General features: G+C 63.7%; 1 protein-coding gene across 4 annotated transcripts; it reads left to right on the top strand.

The window, feature by feature from the left end:
• The first annotated feature begins 311 nt into the window (after positions 1 to 311).
• On the top strand, positions 312 to 25,099 carry DENND4B (DENN domain containing 4B). Of its 4 annotated transcripts, none has more exons than XM_074529705.1 (28): positions 337 to 451; positions 1,375 to 1,684; positions 2,474 to 2,726; positions 2,807 to 2,876; positions 3,463 to 3,632; positions 4,687 to 4,928; positions 5,010 to 5,076; positions 5,716 to 5,774; positions 6,125 to 6,269; positions 7,434 to 7,609; positions 7,701 to 7,801; positions 8,986 to 9,201; positions 10,183 to 10,328; positions 11,190 to 11,329; positions 11,942 to 12,065; positions 12,939 to 13,145; positions 14,279 to 14,407; positions 14,482 to 14,626; positions 16,141 to 16,670; positions 16,759 to 16,884; positions 17,461 to 17,636; positions 19,479 to 19,605; positions 20,676 to 20,909; positions 22,002 to 22,101; positions 22,947 to 23,112; positions 23,762 to 23,826; positions 24,578 to 24,748; positions 24,785 to 25,099. In XM_074529705.1, exons 2-27 carry the CDS (start codon positions 1,389 to 1,391, stop codon positions 24,721 to 24,723), a joined length of 4,356 nt encoding a protein of 1,451 aa, XP_074385806.1. In that variant the 5' UTR covers positions 337 to 451; positions 1,375 to 1,388; the 3' UTR covers positions 24,724 to 24,748; positions 24,785 to 25,099. The 4 variants fall into 4 exon arrangements, with proteins under 4 accessions (XP_074385808.1, XP_074385806.1, XP_074385805.1 ...); XM_074529704.1 differs by having other exon boundaries at positions 24,578 to 24,761; positions 24,801 to 25,099; XM_074529707.1 differs by having other exon boundaries at positions 312 to 451; positions 24,578 to 25,099.

Below are 25,099 nucleotides of genomic sequence, written 5' to 3'. Positions count from 1 at the left end.
GGGTTTCTGAGTTTTTGGGGCGGGGGTTCTGAAGATTTTGGAGGGGTTCTGAGGATTTTCTGAGGATTTTGGGGAGGGGGTTCTGAAGATTTTGGAGGGGTTCTGTGGATTTATGAGAGGGGGTTCTGAGGATTTTCTGAGGATTTTGGGGAGGGGGCTCTGAGGATTTTGAGGGAAGGTTCTGAGGGTTTTGGGGAGGGGGATTCTGAGGATTTTGGAGAGGGGATTCTGAGGATTTTGGTGGGGGGTTCTGAGGATTTTGGGGCAGCTCTGAGGATTTCGGGGGGTTCTGAGTTTTTGGGGCGGGGGGCGGTGTCCCCCGGCGGGTCCCCGAGTCCTCCCCGCCGCCAGGGGGCGCTGTGGCGGGCGGGCGCCGGGCGGGCGCGCGGTCGCGGCCCAGCGGAGCCCAAAGACGCGGCCCCGGCCCGGCCCGGCCCGGCCCGGCCCGCAGGTACCGGGAGGGGGGGGTGGGGGAACCGGGAGGGGCCGGGCCGGGGGTCCCGCGGGGGCTGCGGGGCCGGGGCTGGGCTCTGTGGGCCGCATGTGGGGGAGTCACCGGGAGGGGGACACGGGGATGCGGGGCCGGCCGGGGGGGCACCGGGGCGGCCACGGGGATGGGGAACGCTCCGGAGGCCACACCGGGAGGGACACGGGGACAGAGGATCCTCCGGGGGGGGACACGGGGATGGGAACCCCCGCAGGCCCCGGCAGGAGGTGACCCCAGGCAGGGCTGTCCCTGTCGCTGTCGCTGTCCCCGGGGGTGTCCCCGCCCGGCTGAGGGGGTGTCACTGCTGGCACCCCTCGGTGCAGCGACCGCGACCTCCGCACCGGGCTCACGGAGCCACCCCGGTGTCCCGGGCGGTGTCCGCGGTGGGGTCGCGGCCGTGCGGCCCCCCCGGTGTGGCGGGGCCGGGGTGACGTGCGCGGCCCGGGCCTGGCGCCGCTTCCTTCCCCTTTCCTGCTGCCCCCGTGCTCCGGCTCCGCCGCTCCCCGTGGGCAAACCGGGGGTGCCGCGGGGGGCTGGGGACACCGGGGGGGCTCCGGGGACCGAGGGGACTTTGGGGACGGGGGGATCTTTCGGCCTGGGGGCGCTGGGGACAGCGAGGGGGCACAGAACGGAGCAGGTCCCCAAAGCAGGGGCGCAGAAGGGAGCGGGTCCCCAAAGCAGGAGCGAGCCCCCGAACCGGGGCTGCCTCTGGGTTGGGGTCCGTCCCCTCTCCGGGCACTACCGACGGGTCCTGCCCGTTCTTGGGGGTGGCTGCAGGCTCCGGAGGGTCCCCGTGTCCCGCGGCGTGACCGGAACCTCCTCCCTTCCCGTCCCGTTCCCGTCCCGTCCCCGCTGGGGTGGTGGCACCGTCGGCCGTGTCCCCGCAGATGCTGTTGGAGCCATGTCGGACGAGAAGCCCCCGCAGCTCGTGGATTATTTCGTGGTGGCCGGGCTGGCCGAGGGCTCGCGGGCGCTGGAGGAGGAGCAGCAGCCGCGGCCGGCGCGGCCCGGGGAGCCCATCACGGACGTGGCCGTGATCATCCGCTCGCAGGGCGAGGAGGTGCCGCAGGGCTTCACCTGCATCGAGACCAGCACGTCCGGACACCCCGTGGACCTCAACGCGGGGCTGCTCAACAACCCCCAGATGTTCCTGTGCTACAAACGGGGCCGGGACAAACCCCCCCTGATCGAGCTGGGGTGAGTGGGGGGCACCGAGTCCTGCTCTGGGTCACAGCAGGCTGGGGGAAGAGTTTGGGGAGCTGGGGAAAAACCTGGAGGGGGAAGAGTTTGAGAAGCTGGGAAAGATCTCAGAGGGGGAAGAGTTTGGGATGTGGGGAAATAATCTGGAGAGGGAAAATTTGGGGAAGCTGGGGAAGAACCCAGAGGGGGAAGAGTTTGGGAATCTGGGGAAGAACCTGGAGGGGAAGAGTTTGGGAAGGTGGAAAAGAATGAAGAGAGAGAAGAGTTTGGGAAGCTGGGAAGGACCCTGGAGGTGCCACTGGCAGTTCCCCTCACCCCTGTCCCTCTGATGGTGTTCACAGGGGCCTTAGGATGAGGGTCGATATGACAATGTTGATTTTATGTTTCACAAGGCTTGATTTATTACTTTATGATATATGTTAAAACTATACTGAAAGAATAGAAGAAAGGATTTCTTTGGAAGGCTAGCTAAAAATAGAAAAAGAATGGTAACAAAAGGGTTGTGAGTGACCGAGACAGTGATTGGGCATTAATTAGAAACAACTACATAAGACTGTGATTAGCCATTAATTAGAAACAAATACATGAGATCAATCACAGATCCACTGACTGTGACTGGCCATTAATTAGGAGCAATCACATGAGCCCAATCCCAGGTGCACCTGTTGCATCCCGCAGCAGCAGATAACCATTATTTACATTTTGTTCCTGGAGCCTCTCAGGAGGAGCAATCCCAAGGAACGGATTTTTGGTAAAACCCATTTGTGACACTGTCCCACCCCTCAGGGTGCACTATGAGGGCAAGGACCGGCCCAAGCCGGGCTGCCAGCTCCTGGACACGACGCCCTACAGCCGCTCTGCCAACCTGGCCGCGGGCTCGCCGGGCCACCAGCGCACGTTCCTGACGTTCCGGCGCGCGGCCGAGCCGCCCGGGCACCACACGCTGGGCGTCACCGACATCTGCCTGGTGATGCCCAGCAAGGGCGAGAGCACGCCGCACACCTTCTGCCGCGTGGACAAGAACCTCAACACCAGCATGGTGCGTTTGGGGGGCGCCTCTCGTCCCCGTGGTGCCGCCCTGCCCGTGCTGAGCCCCAAAATCCCGATCCTCCATTGCAGTGGGGCCCCGCGCTGTTCCTGTGCTACAAGATCGCCGTGGCCAAGGACAACACGCTGGTCTACGAGGCAGGTGGGGACCTGGCACGGGGGTTCTGGGGGCTCACAGGGGCAGCCAGAGTTGGTTGTTGTTGTTATTATTTTTAAAAATATTTTCTCTGTTGATTAACCACCTCCAGCCAGCGTGGGGCTGATTTGGGGGAGCCCCTGGGTCTCCTCAGGGGGGTTTGGGGAGCACAAGGTGGGGTCTTCAGCTGCCCCAGCACCCCTGGGGGCCTTGCCAGGCTTTGGGGACTGGGGTCACTTACTGGGAGAGGGGACAATGGGGTCCCTTACTGGGGTGACAAAGGGTCTGTAACTGGGAAATGGGGTCCCTTACTGGGGTGACAATGGAGTTCCTTACTGGGGTGACAGTGGGGTCCCTTACTGGGAAGTGTGGTGTTCCTTACTGAGGTGACAATGGAGTTCCTTACTGGGGTGACACTGGGGTGCCTTACTGGCATTGGGGGCAGTTGTGTTTCCTTTTGGGGGTGGTTTTGGGGAGCTGTGGGCACTCCCCTGGCTGCCCCCTCCTCACTGGGGTGGGTGGGTGAGATGACCCGGGGGGCTGATGGCGCTGTCCGGTGTCCATGTGTCCGGCTGTCCGTGTGTCCGTGCAGGGCTGCTGAGCCGCTACCCCGAGCAGGACAGCGAGTCCTTCCCTCTGCCCGAGTCGGTGCCCGTGTTCTGCCTGCCCATGGGCGCCACCATCGAGAGCTGGCCCGTGGGCACCAAGTACCCCCTGCCCGTCTTCTCCACCTTCGTCCTCACCGGCGCCTCGGGGGACAAGGCACGGCAGGACAGGGGGCTGGGGGGTGGCATGGGGGTCCCCGGTGCCATGGGAGGGGGTGGGTGCCCACAGCACCCACAGCCTCGTGGGACTGGGATTGCTGTGCCAGGGGTTGCCAGGGCTGTGGGACAGGGATCCTCAGTGCCAGGGGTTCTCATTCCTCATGGGACAGGAATCCTCAGTGCCAGGGGTTCCCAGTGCTGTGGGACTGGCATCCTGGTGCCAGGGGTTCCCATCCTTTGTGGGACTGGCATCCTGGTGCCAGGGGTTCCCAGGGCTATAAGGCCAGGATCCTCAGTGTTAGGGGTTCCCATCCCTCGTGGGTCTGGGATCCCAGTGCCCAGGGTTCCCAGGGCTATAAGACCAGGATCCCAGTGCCAGGGGTTCCCTTGTGGGACCAGGATCCCTGTGCCAGGGGTTCCCATCCCTCGTGGCACAGGGATCCCTGTGCCCGAGATTCCTGGCACTGTGGGATCAGGATCCTCGGTGCCAGGGGTTCCCATTCCTCATGAGCCCAGGATTCCTGTGCCAAGGGTTCCCATTCCTCATGAGCCCAGGATCCCCAGTGCCAGGGGTTCCCTTGTGGGACCGGCATCCCTGTGCCAGGGGTTCCCATCCCTCATGGCACAGGGATCCTGGTGCCAGGGGTGCCCAGCTCTGTGGGCCCAGGATCCTGGTGCCATGGGTTCCTGGCACTGTGAGATCAGGATCCTCGGTGCCAGGGGTTCCCATCCCTCATGGGCCCAGGATCCCTGTGCCAAGGGGTTCCCAGCTCTGTGGCCCCAGGATTCCTGTGCCAAGGGTTCCCATTCCTCATGAGCCCAGGATCCCAGTGCCAAGGGTTCCCATCCCTCATGGGCCCAGGATCCCAGTGCCAAGGGTTCCCATCCCTCATGGCGCAGGGGTCCCTGTACCCAAGATTCCTGGCACTGTGGGATCAGGATCCTCAATGCCAGGGGTTCCCATCCCTCGTGGCCCAGGGATCCTGGTGCCAGGGGTGCCCAGCTCTATGGGCCCGGGATCCCAGCGCCCTGACAGCCCGGGGTGCCCGCAGGTGTACGGCGCCGCCATCCAGTTCCACGAGGCGTTTCCCCGGGAGCGGCTGTCGGAGGCACAGGCGCTGCGCCTGGGGCTGCTCAGCGTGGTGGACCGGCGGCCGGTGCCGGGGCGCTCGCTGCACACGCGCAAGAGCATCTGCGTGCTGTCCCACTGGCCCTTCTTCGACGTCTTCCGCAAGTTCCTCATGTTCATCTACCGCTACTCCATCTCGGGCCCCCACGTGCTGCCCCTGGAGACGTGAGCGGGGTCCGGGGGGGGCTCCGGGGGGGACGGGGGCCCGCGGCCACCCCCGCGCTGACGGGGCCGCTCCGCCCGCAGGCACATCTCGCACTTCATGCACAACGTGCCCTTCCCGTCCCCGCAGCGCCCGCGCATCCTGGTGCAGGTGAGTCACCTGGGCGGGGTGAGCGTCCCATCCCCATCCCGTCCCGTCCCGTCCCATTGTTCCCATCCCATCCCATCCCGATCCCGTCCCGTCCCATTGTTCCCATCCCAGCTCAGAGAATCCCATCCCATCCCATCTCATTGATCCCATCCCATCCCATCCCATTGATCCCATTGATCCCATCCCGTTCCATCCCGTCTCATGGATCCCATTGATCCCATCCCATTAATCTCATCCCACCCCACCCCATCCCATTGATCCCATCCCATCCCATTGATCCCATCCCATCCCATCCCATCTCATTGATCCCATTGATCCCATCCCATCCCGTCCCATCCCATCTCATTGATCCCATCCCATCCCATCTCATTGATCCCATCCCATTGATCCCATCCCATCCAGTCCCATCCCATCCCATCCCATCGATCCCATCCTATCTCATTGATCCCATTGATCCCATCCCATTGATCCCATCCCATCCCATTCCATCCCGTCTCATTGATTCCATTGATCCCATCCCATCCCGTCCCATCCCATCTCATTGATCCCATCCCATTGATCCCATCCAGTCCCACTCCACCCCATCCCATCCCAGTGTGTCCCTGTGTCCCCCACCACGCTGTCCGTGTGTCCCTGCAGATGTCCCCCTATGACAGCCTGCTGCTGTGCCGGCCCGTGTCCTCCCCACTGCCCCTCAGGTAGGGCTGGGGGCTGCTGTGGGGGGCACAGGTGGGGAGGGGGCTGTGGGTGACAGTTTGGGGTGCACAGGTGGGGAGGGGGCTGTGGGTGACAGGTTTGGGGTGTACAGGTGGGGAGGGGGCTGTGGGTGACAGTTTGGGGTGTACAGGTGGGGAGGGGGCTGTGGGTGACAGTTTGGGGTGCACAGGTGGGGAGGGGGCCGTGAGTGACAGGTTTGGGGTGCACAGGTGGGGAGGGGGCCGTGGGTGACAGTTTGGGGGCTGCTGTGGGGAGGGGGCTGTGGGTGACAGTTTGGGGTGCACAGATGGGGAGGGGGCTGTGGGTGACCAGGTGATGTCCCCACCCTCAGCGGGGCCAGTTTCCTGACGCTGCTGCAGAACCTGGGCCCTGACAACGCCGTGGCACTGCTGGTGGCCGTCCTCACCGAGCAGAAGCTGCTCATCCACTCGCTGCGCCCCGATGTCCTGACCAGCGTGGGGGAAGCCCTGGTGGCGGTGAGTGACCGCAGGGGACACCGAGGGACGCTGGGGACGTGCCACCGTGGGGCTGGGGACCTGCTGTGCTGGGGGTCCTGGTGCCACAGTGCTGGGGATCTGTGGCACTGGGGATTGTCACCACTCAGTGCTGGGGACCTGTCGCACTGGGGACTGGCATCCCTCAGCACTGGGCACCTGTGGCACTGGGAATCCCTGTACTGTGGTGTTGGGAACGCTGATCCCACGGTGCTGGGGACCTGCTGTGCTGGGGATTGCTGTCCCTCAGCACTGGGATTCTGTGGCACCGGGGATTGTCACCACTCAGTGCTGGGGACCTGTGGCACTGGGGATTGCTGTCCCTCAGTACTGGAGATCCCTGTCCTGTGGTGTTGGGAACGCTGATCCCATGGTGCTGGGGACCTGCTGTGCTGGGGATCCTGGTGCCACAGTGCTGGGGACCTGTGGCACTGGGGACTGGCATCCCTCAGCACTGGGCACCTGTGGCACTGGGAATTGCTGTCCCTCAGCACTGGGGATCTGTGGCACCGGGGATTGTCACCACTCAATGCTGGGGACCTGTGGCACTGGGGACTGGCATCCCTCAGCACTGGGCACCTGTGGCACTGGGGACTGGCATCCCTCAGCACTGGGGACCCTGTGGCACTGGGGACTGGCATCCCTCAGCACTGGGGACCTGTGGCACTGGGGATTGCTGTCCCTCAGCACTGGGCACCTGTGGCACTGGGAATCCCTGTACTGTGGTGTTGGGAATGCTGATCCCACAGTGCTGGGGACCTGCTGTGCTGGGGATTGCTGTCCCTAAGCACTGGGATTCTGTGGCACTGGGGATTGCTGTCCCTCAGCACTGGGGATCTGTGGCACCGGGGATTGTCACCACTCAGTGCTGGGGACCTGTGGCACTGGGGACTGGCATCCCTCAGCACTGGAGATCCCTGTCCTGAGGTGCTGGGAGCACTGATCCCATAGTGCTGAGGACCTGCCATGGAGATCTCCCTGCCGTGGTGCTGGGGATCCCCACTTTGTGCTGCTGGGCACCCCGATCCCACAGGACTGGGCATCCCGCTGCCATGGGTGCTTCTGGAGCCCCCACCCCGCGGCGCCGGGCCCCCCATCCCGCCTGCCGGGGGCCCCGCGGCGCTGACCACCCTGTCCTGTCCCCAGATGATCTTCCCCCTGCGCTGGCAGTGCCCCTACATCCCGCTGTGCCCGCTGGCGCTGGCTGACGTGCTGTGTGCCCCCGTGCCCTTCATTGTAGGCATCCACTCCAGCTACTTCGACCTCTACGAGCCCCCCCGCGACGTCATCTTCGTCGACCTGGACACCAACACCATTTTCCAGTGAGTGTCCCCAGGGCTGGGGTGGGTAGGGGGTCCCGGGGGTCTCGGGGGTCCCGGGGGTCCCGTCCTGCCCTCGTGTCTGTGTCCCCAGGAGCGAGGAGAGGAAGCTGCTGTCGCCCCGCGCGCTGCCCCGCAAGCCCTGCAAGGTGCTGCTGGCCTCGCTGCACAGCCTGTCCCAGCAGCTGGATGAGCGTGAGTGGGGGGCCTGGGGGTCCTGGGCAGTCTGGGGGTCATCCCCCAGCTCTGCTGTTATCATGGAATGGCCCAAACTGGGAGGGAGCCACTGGGGTCAAACACCACCCTGAATCCCCCCCTGGATTCCCCCCAGGAGAATGCCTGGGAGCATTTCCCAAGCAGGATCAGAGCTGTGGCTTCACTCCCTCATTCCCTGGCTGTTGCTTCCCAACTGACCCCACCCTTGGGGCTCTGTGGTTGTGGAACTTGTCCAGCCCGGTGTCTCTGGTGCCAATCCTGTCCCATCCATGTCCTTGGTGCCAGCCCTGTCCCATCCATGTCCCCGGTGCTGACGCTGTCCAGTCTGGCTGGGCATCCCTGGTGCTGATTCTGTCCCATCTGTATCCCCGGTGCCGACACTGTCCCATCCATGTCCCCAGTACCGACCCTGTCCCATCCATGTCCCTGGTGCCACCTCTATCCCATACACGTCCCTGGTGCCACCACTGTCCCATCCATGTCCCCAGTCCCAACCCTGTCCCATCATGTCCCCATTGCTGACCCTGTCCCATCCCTGTCCCAAGTATTGACCCTGTCCCATCCCCATCCCCAGTACCAACCCTTTCCCTTATATGTCCCCATTGCTGACCCTGTCCCCAGTGTCCCCATTGCTGACCCTGTCCCCTCTGTGTCCCCATTGCTGACCCTGTCCCGTTGTGTCCCTATTGCTGACCCTGTCCCCTCTGTGTCCCCATTGCTGACCCTGTCCCCTCTGTGTCCCCATTGCTGACCCTGTCCCATCGTGTCCCCATTGCTGACCCTGTCCCGTCGTGTCCCCGTTGCTGACCCTGTCCCCTCTGTGTCCCTGTTGCTGACCCTGTCCCCTCTGTGTTCCCATTGCTGACCCTGTCCCGTCGTGTCCCCATTGCTGACCCTGTCCCCTCTGTGTCCCCATTGCTGACCCTGTCCCATCCCTGTCCCCATTGCTGACCCTGTCCCATCCCTGTCCCAAGTATTGACCCTGTCCCATCCCCATCCCCAGTACCGACCCTTTCCCTTATATGTCCCCATTGCTGACCCTGTCCCATCCAGCCCGATGTCCCCAGTACCAACCCTGTCCCATCCATGTCCCCGGTGTCCCCATTGCTGACCCTGTCCTGTCGTGTCCCCATTGCTGACCCTGTCCCGTCGTGTCCCCGCAGTGCTGAGCGCGCCGGGCGAGGAGGAGCCCCCGGAGCTGGTTCTGAGCGATGCGGAGGCCGCGGGGGCGCGGCGGGCACAGCTGGAGCTGGAGGCGCGGGCGGCGTTCCTGCGCTTCATGGCCTGTGCCCTGCGCGGGTACCGCTCCTTCCTGCGGCCCATCGCGCCCGCGCCCGCCCCGGCCGGCCGTGACGCCGGCAGCCTGTTCGCCCTGCAGGGTGAGGGGAAATGGGGAGCTGGGGGGAACATGGGGGGGTCCCTGTGAGCTCTGTGCTGTCCTGTCTGTGACACCGGCAGCCTGTTCGCCCTGCAGGGTGAGGGGAAAATGGGGAGCTGGGGGGGACATGGGGGTGTGAGAACATGAGTTCTGTGCTGTCCTGTCCTGCTGGATCCAGCTTGTCTTTGTCCCATTCCATCCTGTGCATCCCATCCCATCCCACTGATCCCATCCCATCTCATCCCATCCTGTGCCCCATCGTGCCCGCCCCGGCCGGCCGCGACGCCGGCAGCCTGTTCGCCCTGCAGGGTGAGGGGGGAAAATGGGGAGCTGGGGGGGACAGGGGGTGTGAGAACATGAGTTCTGTGCTGTCCTGTCTGGCTGAATCCAGCTTGTCTTTGTCCCATCCAGTCCTGTGTATCCCATCCTGTGCATCCAATCCTATCCCATCTCATTGATCCCGTTGTGTGAATCCCATCCCATCTTGTGCACCCCATCTCATCCTGTGCATCCCATCCCATCCCATCCCATCCCATCCCATCCCATCCCATCCCATCCCATCCCATCCCATCCCATCCCATCCCATCCCATTGATCCCATCCCATCCCATCCCATTGATCCCATCGCATCCTATCCCATTTCATTCCATCCCATTGATCCCATCCCATTGATCCCATCCCATTGATCCCATCCCATCCCATCCCATCCCATCCCATCCCATCCCATCCCATCCCATCCCATCCCATCCCATTGATCCCACTCCACCCCAATGTCCCCAATGTCCCCGCCATGTTGCAGGGTTCCTGTGCTCCTGGGATCGGGTGTATCAGCGATCCCATTGATCCCACCCCAATGTCCCCAATGTCCCCAATGTCCCCTCTGTGTCGCAGGGTTCCTGCGCTCCCAGGATCGGGTGTACCAGCGATCCCATTGATCCCACCCCATTGTCCCCAATGTCCCCAATGTCCCCTCTGTGTCCCAGGGTTCCTGCGCTCCCGGGATCGGGCCTACCAGCGTTTCTACGGGCAGCTGCTGCGCACGCAGCTCTTCACGCAGTTCATCGAGGACTGCTCCTTCGCCAGCGACCGCGAGCCCTGCCTCGAGTTCTTCGACACCTGCGTCGACAAGGTGTGTCCCTGGCTCCCCTCCATGTGTCCCTGTGTCCCCAAGGTGTGTCCCTGTGTCCCCTCTGTGTCACCTCCGTGTGTCCCTGTGTCCCCTCTGCACGTCCCTTGTGTGTCACTCAGTCCCTGCCTTGAGTTCTTCGGCACCTGTGTCGACAAGGTGTGTCCCTGGCTCCCCTCCATATGTCCCTTTGTCCCCTCCGTGTGTCCCTGTGTCCCCAAGGTGTGTCCCTGTGTCCCCTCTGTGTGTCCCTTTGTCCCCTCCATGTGTCCCTGTGTCCCCAAGGTGTGTCCCTGTGTCCCCTGCACGTGTCCCTTGTGTGTCCTTCACTCCCCACCTCGAGTTCCTCACCTGTGCCCACAAGGTGTGTCCCTGTGTCTCTTTTGTGTCCCTCTCTCCCTGTCTCGAATTCCTCACACCTGTGTCCACAAGGTGTGTCCCTGTGTCCCTTTTGTGTCCCTCTCTCCCTGTCTCGAATTCCTCACACCTGTGTCTCCGTGGTGTGTCCCTTTGTCCCCTCCATGTGTGCCTGTGTCCCTTCCATGTGTCCCTTTGTCCCCTCCATGTATCCCTGTGTCCCCAAGGTATGTCCCTGTGTCCCCTCCGTGTGTCCCTGTGTCCCCTCCGTGTGTCCCTGTGTCCCCTGCATGTGTCCCTGTGTCCCCTCCATGTGTCCCTGTGTCCCCTCCATGTGTCCTTTGTGACCCCTCCACGTGTCCCTCATGTGTCCCTTGCTCCCTGCCTCGAGTTCCTCACACCTGTGTCCACAAGGTGTGTCCCTTTGTCCCCTCCATGTGTCCCTTTGTCCCCTCCATGTGTCCCTGTGTCCCCACCATCCCCCTGCTGACCCCGCCCCCTCCCCAGGTGCAGGTGGACCTGGAGAAGCCCGAGGACACGCCCCTGATGGAGCTGGACGACCCCCGGGGTGGGGAGCACACGGTGTTCATCACCCCCCCGGAGCAGCCGGCGGGGCCCGACGGGGCCGAGCCCCCTGCCCGCTACAGGTGAGACCCCCGGGGCCCTCCCGTGTCCCCGTCCCCAAACCCCCTCACCTGTGCCCCCATCCCCAGATATGACAGGTTCCCCTCACCTGTGCCCCCATCCCCAGCTATGACAGGTTCCCCTCACCTGTGCCCCCATCCCCAGGTATGATGGGTTCCCCTCACCTGTACCCCCATCCCCAGGTATGATGGGTTCCCCTCACCTGTGCCCCCATCCCCAGCTATGACGGGTTCCCCTCACCTGTGCCCCCTCCAGGTATGACGGGTTCCCCTCACCTGTGCCCCCCATCCCCAGGTATGACGGGTTCCCCTCACCTGTGCCCCCCCCCCAGGTATGACGGGTTCCCTTCACCTGTGCCCCCCCCAGGTATGACAGGTTCCCCTCACCTGTGCCCCCCAGGTATGACGGGTTCCCCTCACCTGTGCCCCCCCCAGGTATGACGGGTTCCCCTCACCTGTGCCCCCCCCAGGTATGACGGGTTCCCCTCACCTGTGCCCCCCCCAGGTATGACAGGTTCCCCTCACCTGTGCCCCCCATCCCCAGGTATGACGGGTTCCCCTCACCTGTGCCCATCCCCAGGTATGACGGGTTCCCCTCACCTGTGCCCCCCCCAGGTATGACGGGTTCCCCACGCTGCGCCCGGAGCTGCTGGAGCCCCCCCGGGACCCTCTGGTGGCTCAGCTGTGCCAGGCCAGGAGCAGCGCCCCGAGCAGCCCCGCCCCGCGGCGCACCAAGCAGGTGAGGGGCACACCTGGGACACCTGGGCACGAGGGAACAGCACCTGGGCATGGCTGGGACACCTGGGCATGAGGGACAGCACCTGGGCATGACTGGGACACCTGGGCACGAGGGAACAGCACCTGGGCACGGCTGCTGTGGCATCTGGATGGGTGGGACAGCACCTGCTAAGTGTCCTGTGATTTGTGCCACCTGGAGAATTGCCCAGATGGCACAACACTGACAGATGTGTCCCTGAGGTGTGCCACCTGTCCAAGTGCCCAGATGGCACACTGATCCCATTGGGCTGTGCCACCTGTCCAAGTGCCCAGATGGCACACTGATCCCATTGGGCTGTGCCACCTGTCCAGGTGCCCAGATTGACCCCATTGGGCTGTGCCACCTGTCCAGGTGCCCAGATTGACCCCACTGGGCTGTGCCACCTGTGCAGGTGCCCAGATTGACCCCATTGGGCTGTGCCACCTGTCCGGGTGCCCACCCGGGCACATTGACCCCATTGGGCTGTGCCACCTGTCCAGGTGCCCAGATGGCACATTGATCCCATTGGGCTGACCCTGACCAGGTGCCCAGATTGACCCCATTGGGCTGTGCCACCTGTGCAGGTGCCCAGATTGACCCCATTGGGCTGTGCCACCTGTCCAGGTGCCCACCCGGGCACACTGACCCCATTGGGCTGTGCCAGCTGTCCAGGTGCCCAGATTGACCCCATTGGGCTGTGCCAGCTGTCCAGGTGCCCAGATTGACCCCATTGGGCTGACCCTGTCCAGGTGCCCAGATTGACCCCACTGGGCTGTGCCACCTGTCCGGGTGCCCACCCGGGCACAGCACTGAGCGGCTCAGCCCCGTTCCCTGACTGTCCCCTGGTGTCCCCAGGAGATGAAGGTGGCCCAGCGCGTGGCACAGAAGTCGTCGGCGGTGCCCGAGCTGTGGGCACGGTGCCTGCTGGGGCACTGCTACGGGCTCTGGTTCCTGTACCTGCCCACGCAGGTGCGCGCTGCCCCCGCCAAGCTGCGGGCGCTGCAGCTGGCGTACGACGTGCTGCGCAAGATGGAGCAGCACAAGGTGGTGCTGCCCGACGAGGTGGGTCGGGGTCGGTTCCAGAACCTTCTGGGGAACCGGAGATGGGGTGGGTGGGAACTGAGGGGGCTGAGGGGAACGGGAAACTGTGGCCAGTGTCCGGTGCTGTGGTCAGTGTATGGCCAGTGTCCAGGGCTGTGGTCAGTGCTGTGGTCAGTGTCCAGGGCTGGGTCCAGGGCTGTGGTCAGTGTCCAGTGCTGTGGTCAGTGCTGGGTCCAGTGTCCAGTGCTGTGTCCAGTTCTCAGGCCAGGAGGGACTTCGAGGGGGCTGGAGGATGAGGGAAATGGGAATCTGTGGCCAGTGTCCAGGGCTGGGTCCAGTGCTGTGGTCAGTGTCCAGTGCTGTGGTCAGTGCTGGGTCCAGTGTCCAGTGTTCTGTCTAGTGTCCAGTGCTGGGTCCAGTGTCCAGTGCTGTGGTCAGTGTCCAGTGCTGGGTCCAGTGTCCAGTGCTGTGGTCAGTGTCCAGTGCTGTGGTCAATGCTGGGTCCAGTGCTGTGGTCAGTGTCCAGTGCTGGGTCCAGTGCTGTGGTCAGTGTCCAGTGCTGTGTCCAGTTCTCAGGCCAGGAGGGACTTGGAGGGGCTGGAGCAGCAGGAGGAGGGAATGGAGAATCCCTGAGGGAGCTGGGAAGGGGCTCAGCCCTTTTCAGGGGGACCCTGTGGCTCTGCACAGCTCCTGCCAGGAGGGGACAGCCAGCAGTGTCAGACCCTGCTCACAGGGGACAGGACGAGAGCCTGTTTCCCCCCCTGTGGCACTCTGAGGCTGGCACGGTGCCCAGGTGCCCCCCGGGCTGATGCTGAGGTGCCCCCAGGTGTGCTACAGGGGGTCCTTGTGGCTCTGCACAGCTCCTGCATGGCGGGGTCAGGGACAGGGACAGGAGGGGAGGTGCTTTTCCCCCCTGTGGCACTCTGAGGCTGGCACGGTGCCCAGGTGCCCCCCGGGCTGATGCTGGGGTGCCCCCCAGGCTGATGCTGGGGTGCCCCCCAGGTGTGCTACAGGGGGTCCTTGTGGCTCTGCACAGCTCCTGCATGGCGGGGTCAGGGACAGGGACAGGAGGGGGGGCTCTTTCCCCCCCTGTGGCACTCTGAGGCTGGAGGGTACCCAGGTGCCCCCCGGGCTGATGCTGGGGTGCCCCCCAGGTGTGCTACCGCATCCTGATGCAGCTGTGCGGGCAGTACGGCGAGCCCGTGCTGTCCGTGCGCGTCCTGCTGGAGATGAAGCGCGCCGGCATCGTGCCCAACACCGTCACCTACGGCTACTACAACAAGGTGACACCGAGGGGACACCCTGGGGTGGGTGGGGGTCCTGAGGGTCCCCTGACCCCCCCTGTGCCCCCCGGCAGGCGGTGCTGGAGAGCAAATGGCCGGCGGGGACGCAGGGGGGGCGGCTGCGCTGGGCCAAGCTCAGGAACGTGGTGCTGGGGGCGGCGCAGTTCCGGCAGCCCCTGAGGCAGCGGCAGCGGCAGCGAGCGGCCGGAGACCCCCCCGGTGAGGGCATGGGGGGGTGGGCACCCAATTCACACCCCCTGGTACCCCCCAAGTGAATGGGACCCCCCTGGTGAGGGCACGGGGTGGGTGGGCACCCAACTCACAGCCCCTGGTACCCTCCAAGTGACTGAGACCCCCCCGGTGAGGGTGTGGGGGGCACGGGGAGGGGTTGGCACCCAACTCAGACCCCTTGGTAGCCCCCAAGTGACTGAGACCCCCCTGGTGAGGGCACGGGGGGGGTGGGCACCACATTCACACCCCCTGGTACCCCCCAAGTGAATGGGACTCCCCTGGTGAGGGCATGGAGGGCACGGGGGGGATTGGGACCCAACTCACACCCCCTGGTACCCCCCAAGTGAATGGGACCCCCCTGGTGAGGACACGATGGGGTGGGCACCCAACTCACACCCCCTGGTACCCCCCAAGTGAATGGGACCCCCCTGGTGAGGGCATGGGGGGCACGGGGAGGGGTGGGCACTACACTCACACCCCCTGGTACCCCCCAAGTGAATGGGATCCGCCCGGTGAGGGCACGGGGGGGTGGGCACCCAACTCACACCCCTTGGTACCCCCCAAGTGACGGAGACCCCCCTGGTGAGGGCACGATGGGGTGGGCACCCAATTCACACCCCCTAGTACCCCCCAAGTGAATGAGACCCCCCCAGTGAGGGCACGGGGGGGTGGGCACCCAACTCACAGCCCCTGGTACCCCCCAAGTGAATGGGACCCCCCTGGTGAGGGCACGGGGGGGATTGGGACCCAATTCACACCCCCTGGTACCCCTGTGGGTAATTGAGCCCCTCTGAGAATCTCCGGGGCATGGGGTGATTGTCCCCTGTCCCCTCCTGCCACCTCCCTGGGGTGGGGGGCAGTTATGGGGGTCAGGGGGGGTCTCACTGACACCCCCTTGTCCCCCTCATGTGACTGATCCCCCCCAGCCCACCCACTCACACCCCTTGATGAGCCCCTCTGAGCATCTCCAGGGCATGGGGGAGACCCCGGTGATTGTCCCCTGTCCCCTCCTGCCACCCCCTGTGTTGGGGGGGGGTATTATTGTCCCCATTGACACCCCCTCGTCCCCCTCTGTCCCGTCCCCCCCCCCCAGGTCACTGTGCCCCCCCCATGGATGGGGGTTCAGTCCCTGACCCCTCTGTCCTGCCCCCCCAGGTCACTGTGCCCCCCCATGGATGGGGGTTCAGTCCCTGACCCCTCTGTCCTGTCCTGTCCCCTCCAGGTCACTGTGCCCCCCCATGGATGGGGGTTCAGTCCCTGACCCCTCTGTCCTGTCCTGTCCCCCCCCCCCCAGGTCACTGTGCCCCCCCATGGATGGGGGTTCAGTCCCTGACCCCTCTGTCCTGTCCTGTCCCCCCCCAGGTCACTGTGCCCCCCATGGATGGGGGTTCAGGTTCAGTCCCTGACCCCTCTGTCCTGTCCTGTCCCCCCCCAGGTCACTGTGCCCCCCCATGGATGGGGGTTCAGTCCCTGACCCCTCTGTCCCGTCCCCCCCCCCCCAGGTGACCGCGCCGCCGCCGCCCCGCGCCCCCCCCTGCACCGCCAGACCACCTGGGCCGGCCGGAGCCTCCGGGACCCGGTGCCGGCCCCGCGGCTCGTCAAGAGCGGCAGCCTCAGTTTCCCCGCCCGCAGCGAGGCGGGCGCGGCCCGGGAGGGGCCGGGGGAGCCCCCCCTGCTCCCGGTGACCCCCACCCCGCCCCCTCCCCGCCGCCCCCCCGGTTCGGCCGACGGGAGCCTCTCGGACATCGCCACCGACGACAGCGGCGGCGACGAGGGGCCCGGGGGGGGTGCCGGGGGGGGTCCCGGTGGTCCCGGGGGGGTGACCCCGCGCCGGGGCCTGGCGGCCAAGCTGCAGCAGCTGCTGTCCCCCGGGAAGCGCCCCCCGAGGCCCGCGGAGCCCCCCCGGCATCCCGGGGGTCGCCGGGGGTCGGAGCAGCGGGACGGGGACCCCCCCGCACCCCCCCAATCACGGCGCAGCCCCGGCGGGACCCTGCTGCGGCCCCGGGAGCGGCCCGAGTCCACGGCCTCCGAGGTACCGTGTCTGTCCGTCTGTCCGTCCGTCCGTCGGTCTGTCCGGCCGCCCCGCTGACCCCCGTGTGTCCCCTGTCCCCCCATGGCAGAGCTCGGTGTCGCTGGGCAGCGAGCTGGACCTGTCCGATGCCTCGGGGGGCAGCGGGGGCGCCCCCAAAGCCCCCGGGGAGCCCTGCACGGATGGGGGGGCGGGCACGGAGCCCCCCGGCCTGGAGGTGGGAAATTGGGGGTGGGGGGGCACAGGGGGGGCGGAGCTGGGGTTGGGGGGCAGAGCTGGGTTTGGGGGGAGCTGAGATTTGGGGGGCACAGCTTGGGTTTGGGGTGCAGAGCTGAGATTTGAGGAGTAAAGCTGAGATTTGGGGCGCAGGGTTTGTGGGGCAGAGCTGGGGCCTGGGGGACACAGGGGGTTTGGGGTGCAGATCTGGGTTTGGGGTGCAGATCTGGGTTTGGGGGGCAGATCTGGGATTTTGGGGGCAGATCTGGGATTTTGGGGTGCAGATCTGTGCTTTGGGGTGCAGATCTGGGATTCTGGGGGCAGATCTGGGATTTTGGGATGCAGATCTGGGTTTGGGGGGCAGATCTGGGATTTTGGGGTGCAGATCTGGGATTCTGGGAGCAGATCTGGGATTTTGGGGGGCAGATCTGGGTTTGGGGTGCAGAGCTGGATTTTGGGGTGCAGATCTGGGATTCTGGGGGCAGATCTGTGCTTTGGGGGCAGATCTGGGATTCTGGGGGCAGATCTGGGTTTAGGGGGGCAGATCTGTGCTCGGGCTCAGCCTGAGCTGCCCCAGGTGCTGCTGTCGAGCTGCTCGCGCTGCCCGGGCTGCGCCGCGCTCGTGTTCGATGAGGAGCTCATGGCCGGCTGGACCTCGGACGACTCCAACCTCAACACCTCGTGCCCCTTCTGCTGCCGCTCCTTCGTGCCCTTCCTGAGCATCGAGATCCGCGACCTCCGCCGGGCGCCCAGGTGACACCCGGGGACACCCAGGGACACCCCATCCATCCATCATCCATCCATCATCCATCCATCCATCCATCATCCATCCATCATCCATCCATCATCCATCCATCATCCATCCATCCATCCATCATCCATCCATCCATCATCCATCATCCATCATCCATCCATCCATCATCCATCATCTATCCATCCATCCATCATCCATCCATCATCCATCCATCCATCATCCATCATCCATCCATCCATCATCCATCCATCCATCATCCATCCATCCATCCATCCATCCATCATCCATCCATCATCCATCCATCATCCATCCATCCATCCATCCATCCATCCATCATCCATCCATCGTCCATCCATCCATCCATCATCCATCCATCCATCATCCATCCATCCATCATCCATCCATCCATCATCCATCCATCCATCCATCCATCATCCATCATCCATCCATCCATCCATCCATCATCCATCCATCGTCCATCCATCCATCCATCATCCATCCATCCATCATCCATCCATCCATCCATCCATCCATCATCCATCCATCCATCCATCCATCCATCCATCCATCATCCATCCATCCATCCATCATCCATCCATCATCCATCCATCATCCATCCATCCATCCATCCATCCATCCATCCATCATCCATCCATCCATCCATCCATCCATCCATCCATCATCCATCCATCATCCATCATCCATCCATCCACCATCCATCCATCCATCATCCATCCATCCATCCATCCATCCATCCATCCATCATCCATCCATCCATCATCCATCCATCCATCCATCATCCATCCATCCATCCATCCATCCATCCATCCATCATCCATCCATCCATCCATCCATCCATCCATCCATCCATCATCCATCCATCATCCATCCATCCATCATCCATCATCCATCCATCCATCCATCCATCCATCATCCATCCATCATCCATCATCCATCCATCATCCATCCATCCATCCATCATCCATCCATCATCCATCATCCATCCATCATCCATCCATCCATCATCCATCCATCATCCATCCATCATCCATCATCCATCCATCCATCCATCCATCCATCATCCATCCATCATCCATCCATCCATCCATCCATCCATCCATCCATCCATCATCCATCCATCATCCATCATCCATCCATCATCCATCCATCCATCATCCATCCATCCATCCATCATCCATCCATCCATCCATCCATCCATCCATCATCCATCATCCATCCATCATCCATCCATCCATCCATCATCCATCCATCATCCATCCATCCATCATCCATCCATCATCCATCCATCATCCATCATCCATCCATCATCCATCCATCATCCATCCATCCATCCATCCATCCATCCATCCATCATCCATCCATCCATCATCCATCCATCCATCCATCATCCATCCATCCATCCATCCATCCATCCATCATCCATCCATCCATCATCCATCCATCCATCCATCCATCCATCCATCATCCATCCATCATCCATCCATCCATCATCCATCCATCCATCATCCATCCATCATCCATCATCCATCCATCCATCCATCATCCATCCATCCATCATCCATCCATCATCCATCCATCATCCATCCATCCATCATCCATCCATCCATCATCCATCCATCCATCATCCATCCATCCATCCATCATCCATCCATCATCCATCCATCATCCATCCATCCATCCATCATCCATCATCCATCCATCCATCCATCCATCCATCCATCCATCATCCATCCATCATCCATCTGTCCGTCCATCCCTCCACCCTTTGGGGGTCCCTCAGTGCCCCCCCATCACCGTGACCCCCCCCATCTGTCCCGCAGCCCCCCCCCGGTGCCCCCCTCCCCACAGGGGCCGGTGCTGAGCGACCGCCGGCGCTGCCTGGAGCTGGACGGGACCCCCGAGACCCCCGGGACCCCCGGGCTGTGCAACGGCTGCGCTGAGACCCCGGTATGGGGGGTGGGAATGGGAATGGGGGGCTGGGAATGGGGGGGGGGTCCTTCCTTCATCTCTGAAATGGGGATTGGGACAGTCCCACCTGGGATTTGGGGTCTCTGGGGGTCCCTGTTGGTGCTTTGGTGGTTCTGGGCTGGGCAGGGGGTCCCAAATGTTTCTCGCCCAATTCCCAGGTCCTGGTGTGTTCCCGGGCAGGGCAGGGGGTGTCCCCCTGCTCTAATTTGGGGGCCCCAAGCCTGTCCCCCTCTTTAATTTGGGGGTCCCAATTGTGTTGTCCCCCCCATTCCAGGGCAGGGCAGAGGATGTCTCCCAACTCTAATTTGGGGGTCCCCTTCATTCCCAGGTCCTGGTCCATCCCAGGGCAGGGGGTGTCCCTCCCCCCTAATTTGGGGGTCCCAAACGTGCCCCCCCCCATTCCCAGTTCCCTGTGTGTTCCAGGGCTGGGCAGGGCTTGTTCTCCTCCCCTAATTCAGGGGTCCCAGTCGTGTCCCCCCCAATTCCCAGGTGCTGGTCCATTGCAGGGCAGGGCAGGGGGTCTCTCACCACCTCAGTTTGGGGGTCCCCCTCAATTCCCAGTTCCCAGTGCACTCCAGGGCAGGGGCAGGAGGTTTCCATCCCCTCTAATTCGGGGGTCCCAGTTGTGTCCCCCCCAGTTCCCAGGTACCAGAGCATTGCAGGGCAGCGCAGGGGGTGTCCATCCCCTCTAATTTGGGGGTCCCAATCATGTCCCCCTCTCCCTGCAGCCCATTCCCAGGTCCTGGTGCACTCCAGGGCAGGGCAGGGGGTTTCCATCCTCTCTAATTCGGGGGTCCCACTCGTGTCCACCCCCCCCCAAATCTGGTGTCCCCATCGTGTCCCCCCCTTTACAGCCCATTTCCAGGTCCCAGTTCATTCCAGGGCTGGGCAGGGCTTGTTCCCTTCCCCTAATTCAGGGGTCCCCATCGTGTCCCCCCCAATTCCCAGGTCCCAGAGCATTGCAAGGCAGCGCAGGGGGTGTCCATCCCTCCCAATTTGGGGGTCCCCATCGTGTCCCCCTCCCCTAACTCGGTGTCCCCCCCGTGCAGCCCCCCTGGCGCCGGGAGCGCGTGGCCTTCGCCTACCTGTGCCCGCTGGTGCTGCGCAAGGAGCTCGAGAGCCTGGTGGAGAACGAGGGCGCGGAGCTGCTGGCGCGCCCCGAGCTGGTGGACAAGCACCCCATCATCTTCTGGAACCTTCTGTGGTTCTTCCAGCGCCTGGCGCTGCCCAGCCAGCTGCCCCTGCTGCTGCTGGGCTCGCAGCACGCACCCCCCGACCCACAGGTGAGCTTGGGGGGCTGAGAGAGGGTCTGGGGGGCTGAGAGGGGGTCTGGGGGGGTTTGGGGGTGCTGAGCCCCCCTCAATCCCCCTGCCCCTGCTGCTGCTGGGCTCGCAGCCTGCACCCCCTGACCCACAGGTGGGTTTGGGGGCCTCTGGGGGGGCTGGGTTAGGGTTAGGGTTAGGGTTAGGGTTAGGGTTAGGGTTAGGGTTAGGGTTAGGGTTGTGCTGAGCCCCCGAACCCTATCCTGAGTCCCCCAACCCTGTTCTGAACCCCCCAATCTGTTCTGAGCCCCCCAATCTGTCCTGAGCCCCCCAATCTGTTCTGAGCCCCCATCCCTGTCCTGAGCCCCCCAACCCTGTTCTGAGCCCCCCAACCCTGTTCTGAGCCCCCCAATCTGTTCTGAGCCCCCCAACCCTGTCCTGAACACCCCCTACCCTATCCCACAGCCCTGCTGGGCTCCCAGCACAGCCCCCAGACCCTCAGGTGGGTTTGGGGGCCTCTGGGGGGGCTGGGAAGGGGTCTGGGGGAGTTTTGTGGTGGTGCTGAGCCCCCTAACCCTGTCCTGAGCCCCCCAACCCTGTTCTGAGCCCCCCAATCTGTTCTGAGCCCCCCAACCTGTCCTGAGCCCCCCAACTCTATCCTTCAGTCTTGTTGGGATCCCAGCACAGCCCCCTGAGATCCCCAAGTGGGTTTGGGGCTTTTGGGGGTCCTTCACCACCACAGTTTGGGGGTGCCCTCTCATTCCCAGGGCTGGGCAGGGAGTCCCTCACCATCACAATTTGAGGGTCCCCCCAATTCTGGGGTCTGGGGGGTTTTGGTGGTGGTGCTGAGCCCCCCAACCCTGTTCCCAGCACAGCCCCTGAGATCCCCAAGTGGGTTTGGGGCTTTGGGGGTCCTTCACCACCACAATTTGAGGGTCCCCCCAGTTCTGGGGTCTGGGGAGATTTTTGGTGGTGCTGAGCCCCCCAACCCTGTTCCCAGCACAGCCCCTGAGACCCCCGGGTGGGTTTGGGGGATTCTGGGGGTCTCTGGGGGTCCCTGGGGGGTCTCTGGGGGGGTCCCTGGTGGTGCTGAGCCCCCTCCCCGCCCCGCAGCCCCCCGAGCCGTCGCGGGTCCGGGTGAGGCTCCTGTGGGATGTGCTGAGCCCCGACCCCCAGAGCTGCCCCCCGCTCTACGTGATCTGGAGGCTGCACAGTGAGAAAGGGGTTGGGACTGGGGATTGGGGGATTTGGGGTGTGGGATTGGGAAAGGGGATATGGGATTGGGATATGGGGATATGGGTTTGGGGGTTGAGATTTGGGATTGGGGATTGGGGGATTTGGATATGGGATTCGGAAAGGGGATATGGGATTGGGGTATGGGAATGGGGTATGGGATTGGGGATTGGGGAATTGGGGTGTGGGAATGGGAATTGGGATGGGAGATTGGGGGATTTGGGGATTAGGGGTGTGGGATTGGGGATTTGGGGATTTGGGGGATTTGGGGGATTTGGGGGATTGGGACTGGGGATATGGGATTGGGATGTGGGATTGGGGATTTGGGGGATTTGGGTGTGGAGATATGGGATTGGAGATATGGGGATATGGGAATGGGGGTATGGGGATATGGGGTTGGGGACATGGGATTGGGATGTGGGATTGGGGATGGAGAAATGGGAATGGGGATATGGGATTGGGGTGGGGAATTGGGGATTTGGGGGATTTGGGGGGTGGGATTGGGGTGGGGGATCAGGCATTGGGATGGGGGATTGGGGGATTTGGGGATATGGGAGTGGGGATGTGGGATTGGAGATATGGGGGTGTGGGATTGGGAGATGTGGGGATGGGGTACACAGGGTGATGGAAGGAGTTGAGAAACGGCCAAAAGCAAAGAGGGGGCTTGGGGATACCTTGGGGTCACTCTGGGCTCACCCTTTGGGGTCCCCAGGTGACATCCCAGGGGATTTGGGGACATTGGGGACACTGGGGTGACGTTTTGGGGTCCCCAGGTGACATCCCAGGGGATTTGGGGTCACTGGGGTGACGTTTTGGGGTCCCCAGGTAGCATCCCCCCCCGGCTGCAGCCCTGGGGCCCCCCGGCCCGCCCGTTCTCGCTGCCCTTCCTGGAGGCCCTGCTGGGCCACGTGGGGCTCAACGAGGTGCACAAAGCCATCGGGCTCTTCCTGGAGACCCTGGCGGACACTGAGGCCCCCCAGACCCTGCACAGGTATGGACACACCCCAAAATCCTCCAAATCCTCAAAAATCCTCCCAAAATCTCCCCATCCTGGAGACCCTGGCGGACCCCGAGGCCCCCCAGACCCTTCACAGGTACGGACACACCCCAAAATCCTCCAAATCCTCAAAAATCCTCCCAAAATCTCCCCATCCTGGAGACCCTGGCGGACCCCGAGGCCCCCCAGACCCTGCACAGGTATGGACACACCCCAAAATCCTCCAAATCCTCAAAAATCCCCCCAAATTCCCCCATCCTGGAGACCCTGGCGGCCTCTGGAGCCCTCCAGACCCTGCACAGGTAGGACACACCCCAGATACCCAAAAATCCTCCAAATCCTCAAAAATCCCCCCAAAATCCCCCCATACTGGAGACCCTGGTGGCCCCCCGAGCCCCTCAGACCCTGCACAGGTACGGACACACCCCAGATACCCCAAACACCCCAAAATCCCCCAAATTCCCCCATCCTGGAGACCCTGGCAGCCCCCGGGGCCCCCCAGACCCTGCACAGGTATGGACACACCCCAGATACCCCAAATACCCAAAATCCCCTCAAATTCCACCCAAATCCACCCCAAATTCCTCCAAAATCATCCCAAATACCTCAAAATCCCCCCAACTCCCCCCTGTCCCCCCTGCAGGGGCATTTACCGGGAGCTGCTGTTCCTGACGCTGGCGGCGCTGGGCCGGGAGCACACGGACATCGGTACCGGGGGGCACGGGGGGATATGGGGGGATATGGGGGGCTCAGGGGGACCCTGGGGGGGCTCAGAAGGACTTGGGGAGCATGGGGGGGCTCAGGGCTCCGGGGGGAACCGTGGGGTGGCACTGGGGGTCTCAGGGGCACCTTGGGGGTGTTGGGGGGCTCAGGGGGGACACAGTGGGTCTGGGGGGCTCAGAGGGACATGGGGGGCTCAGGGGTCACCTTGGGGGTATTGGGGGCTCAGGGGGGACACGAGGGTGGCACAGAGGGGACATGGGGGGCTCAGGGGGTGTTTTTGGGGGGGACACAGTTGGTTTAGGGGGCTCAGAAGGATGGGGGGGGTGGCACAGAGGGACACGGTGGGTGTGGGGGGCTCAGGAGGGGGACACTAGGGGTCCCAGGGGTCTCAGAGGGCCATGGGGGGCTCAGGGGGTGTGTTTTGGGGGGGAACCCTTGGGGGTCTCAGGGGTCACCTCGGGGGTATTGGGGGCTTAGGGGTGACAAAGGGGTTGGCACAGAGGGCCATGGGGGGCTCAGGGGGTGTTTAGGGGGGACACTGGAGGTCTCAGGGGGCTCAGAGGGACACGGGGGGCTCAGGGTGTGTTTGAGGGGGGACACTGGGGGTCTCAGGGGCACCTGGGTGACATTGGGGTCTCGGGGGAGACACGGTGGGTCTGGGGGGCTCAGGGTGTGTTTAGGGGGGACACCAGGGGTCTCGGGGGTCCATTCTGACCCCTTCCCCTGCCCCCCCCAGCCGCCTTTGACCGCCGGTACCGTTCGGCGCTGGCCAAGCTGGGCGGGGCCCCGGGCCGGGACGAGCTGCGGCGGCGGCGGGCGCAGCCCCCGAGTGCGCGAGCGAGCGAGTGCCGCCGGTGCTTCGGGGCGCCCCCCGAGTGCTGAGGGACCCCCGGGACCGGGACAGGGACCGGGAACCCCCCCGGACCGGGCACCGGGACAGGGAACGCCGGGAACCCCCCAGGATGAGATAGGAACGACCCCCCCCAGGGCACCCCCAAAGTGGGGCAGGGACCCCCTTGAGGGTTGGGGGAGGCTTGAGGTGGGGATGGGACCCCCAGGACCCCCCCTCAAATGCTCCAGAGTGGGGTTGGGACCCTCAGGACCCCCCTCAAATGCTCCAGGACCCCTCTCAAATGCTCCAGGAAGGACAAGGGACCCCCAAGACTTCCCTCAAATACTCCAGGGTGGGAGAAGGACCCTCAGAACCCCCATTTAAATGCTCTAGGGTGGGGGAAAAAGACCCCCAAGCCCCCCTCAA

Source organism: Zonotrichia albicollis, chromosome 30 (genome assembly GCF_047830755.1).
Source record: "Zonotrichia albicollis isolate bZonAlb1 chromosome 30, bZonAlb1.hap1, whole genome shotgun sequence".
Classification (NCBI taxonomy): domain Eukaryota; kingdom Metazoa; phylum Chordata; class Aves; order Passeriformes; family Passerellidae; genus Zonotrichia; species Zonotrichia albicollis.
The sequence above is the reverse complement of the archived record's forward strand: the minus strand, read 5'-3'. Positions and strand labels throughout refer to the sequence as shown.

Bases quoted from the DNA above. Each gene is read 5' to 3' on its own strand.
- DENND4B (XM_074529707.1), top strand. From the start codon at position 1,389: ATGTCGGACGAGAAGCCCCCGCAGCTCGTGGATTATTTCGTGGTGGCC. The intron at 5,077-5,715 runs GTGAGTCACCTG...GTGTCCCTGCAG, and splicing joins GCCCGCGCATCCTGGTGCAG to ATGTCCCCCTATGACAGCCT. The intron at 14,408-14,481 runs GTGACACCGAGG...GCCCCCCGGCAG, and splicing joins CCTACGGCTACTACAACAAG to GCGGTGCTGGAGAGCAAATG.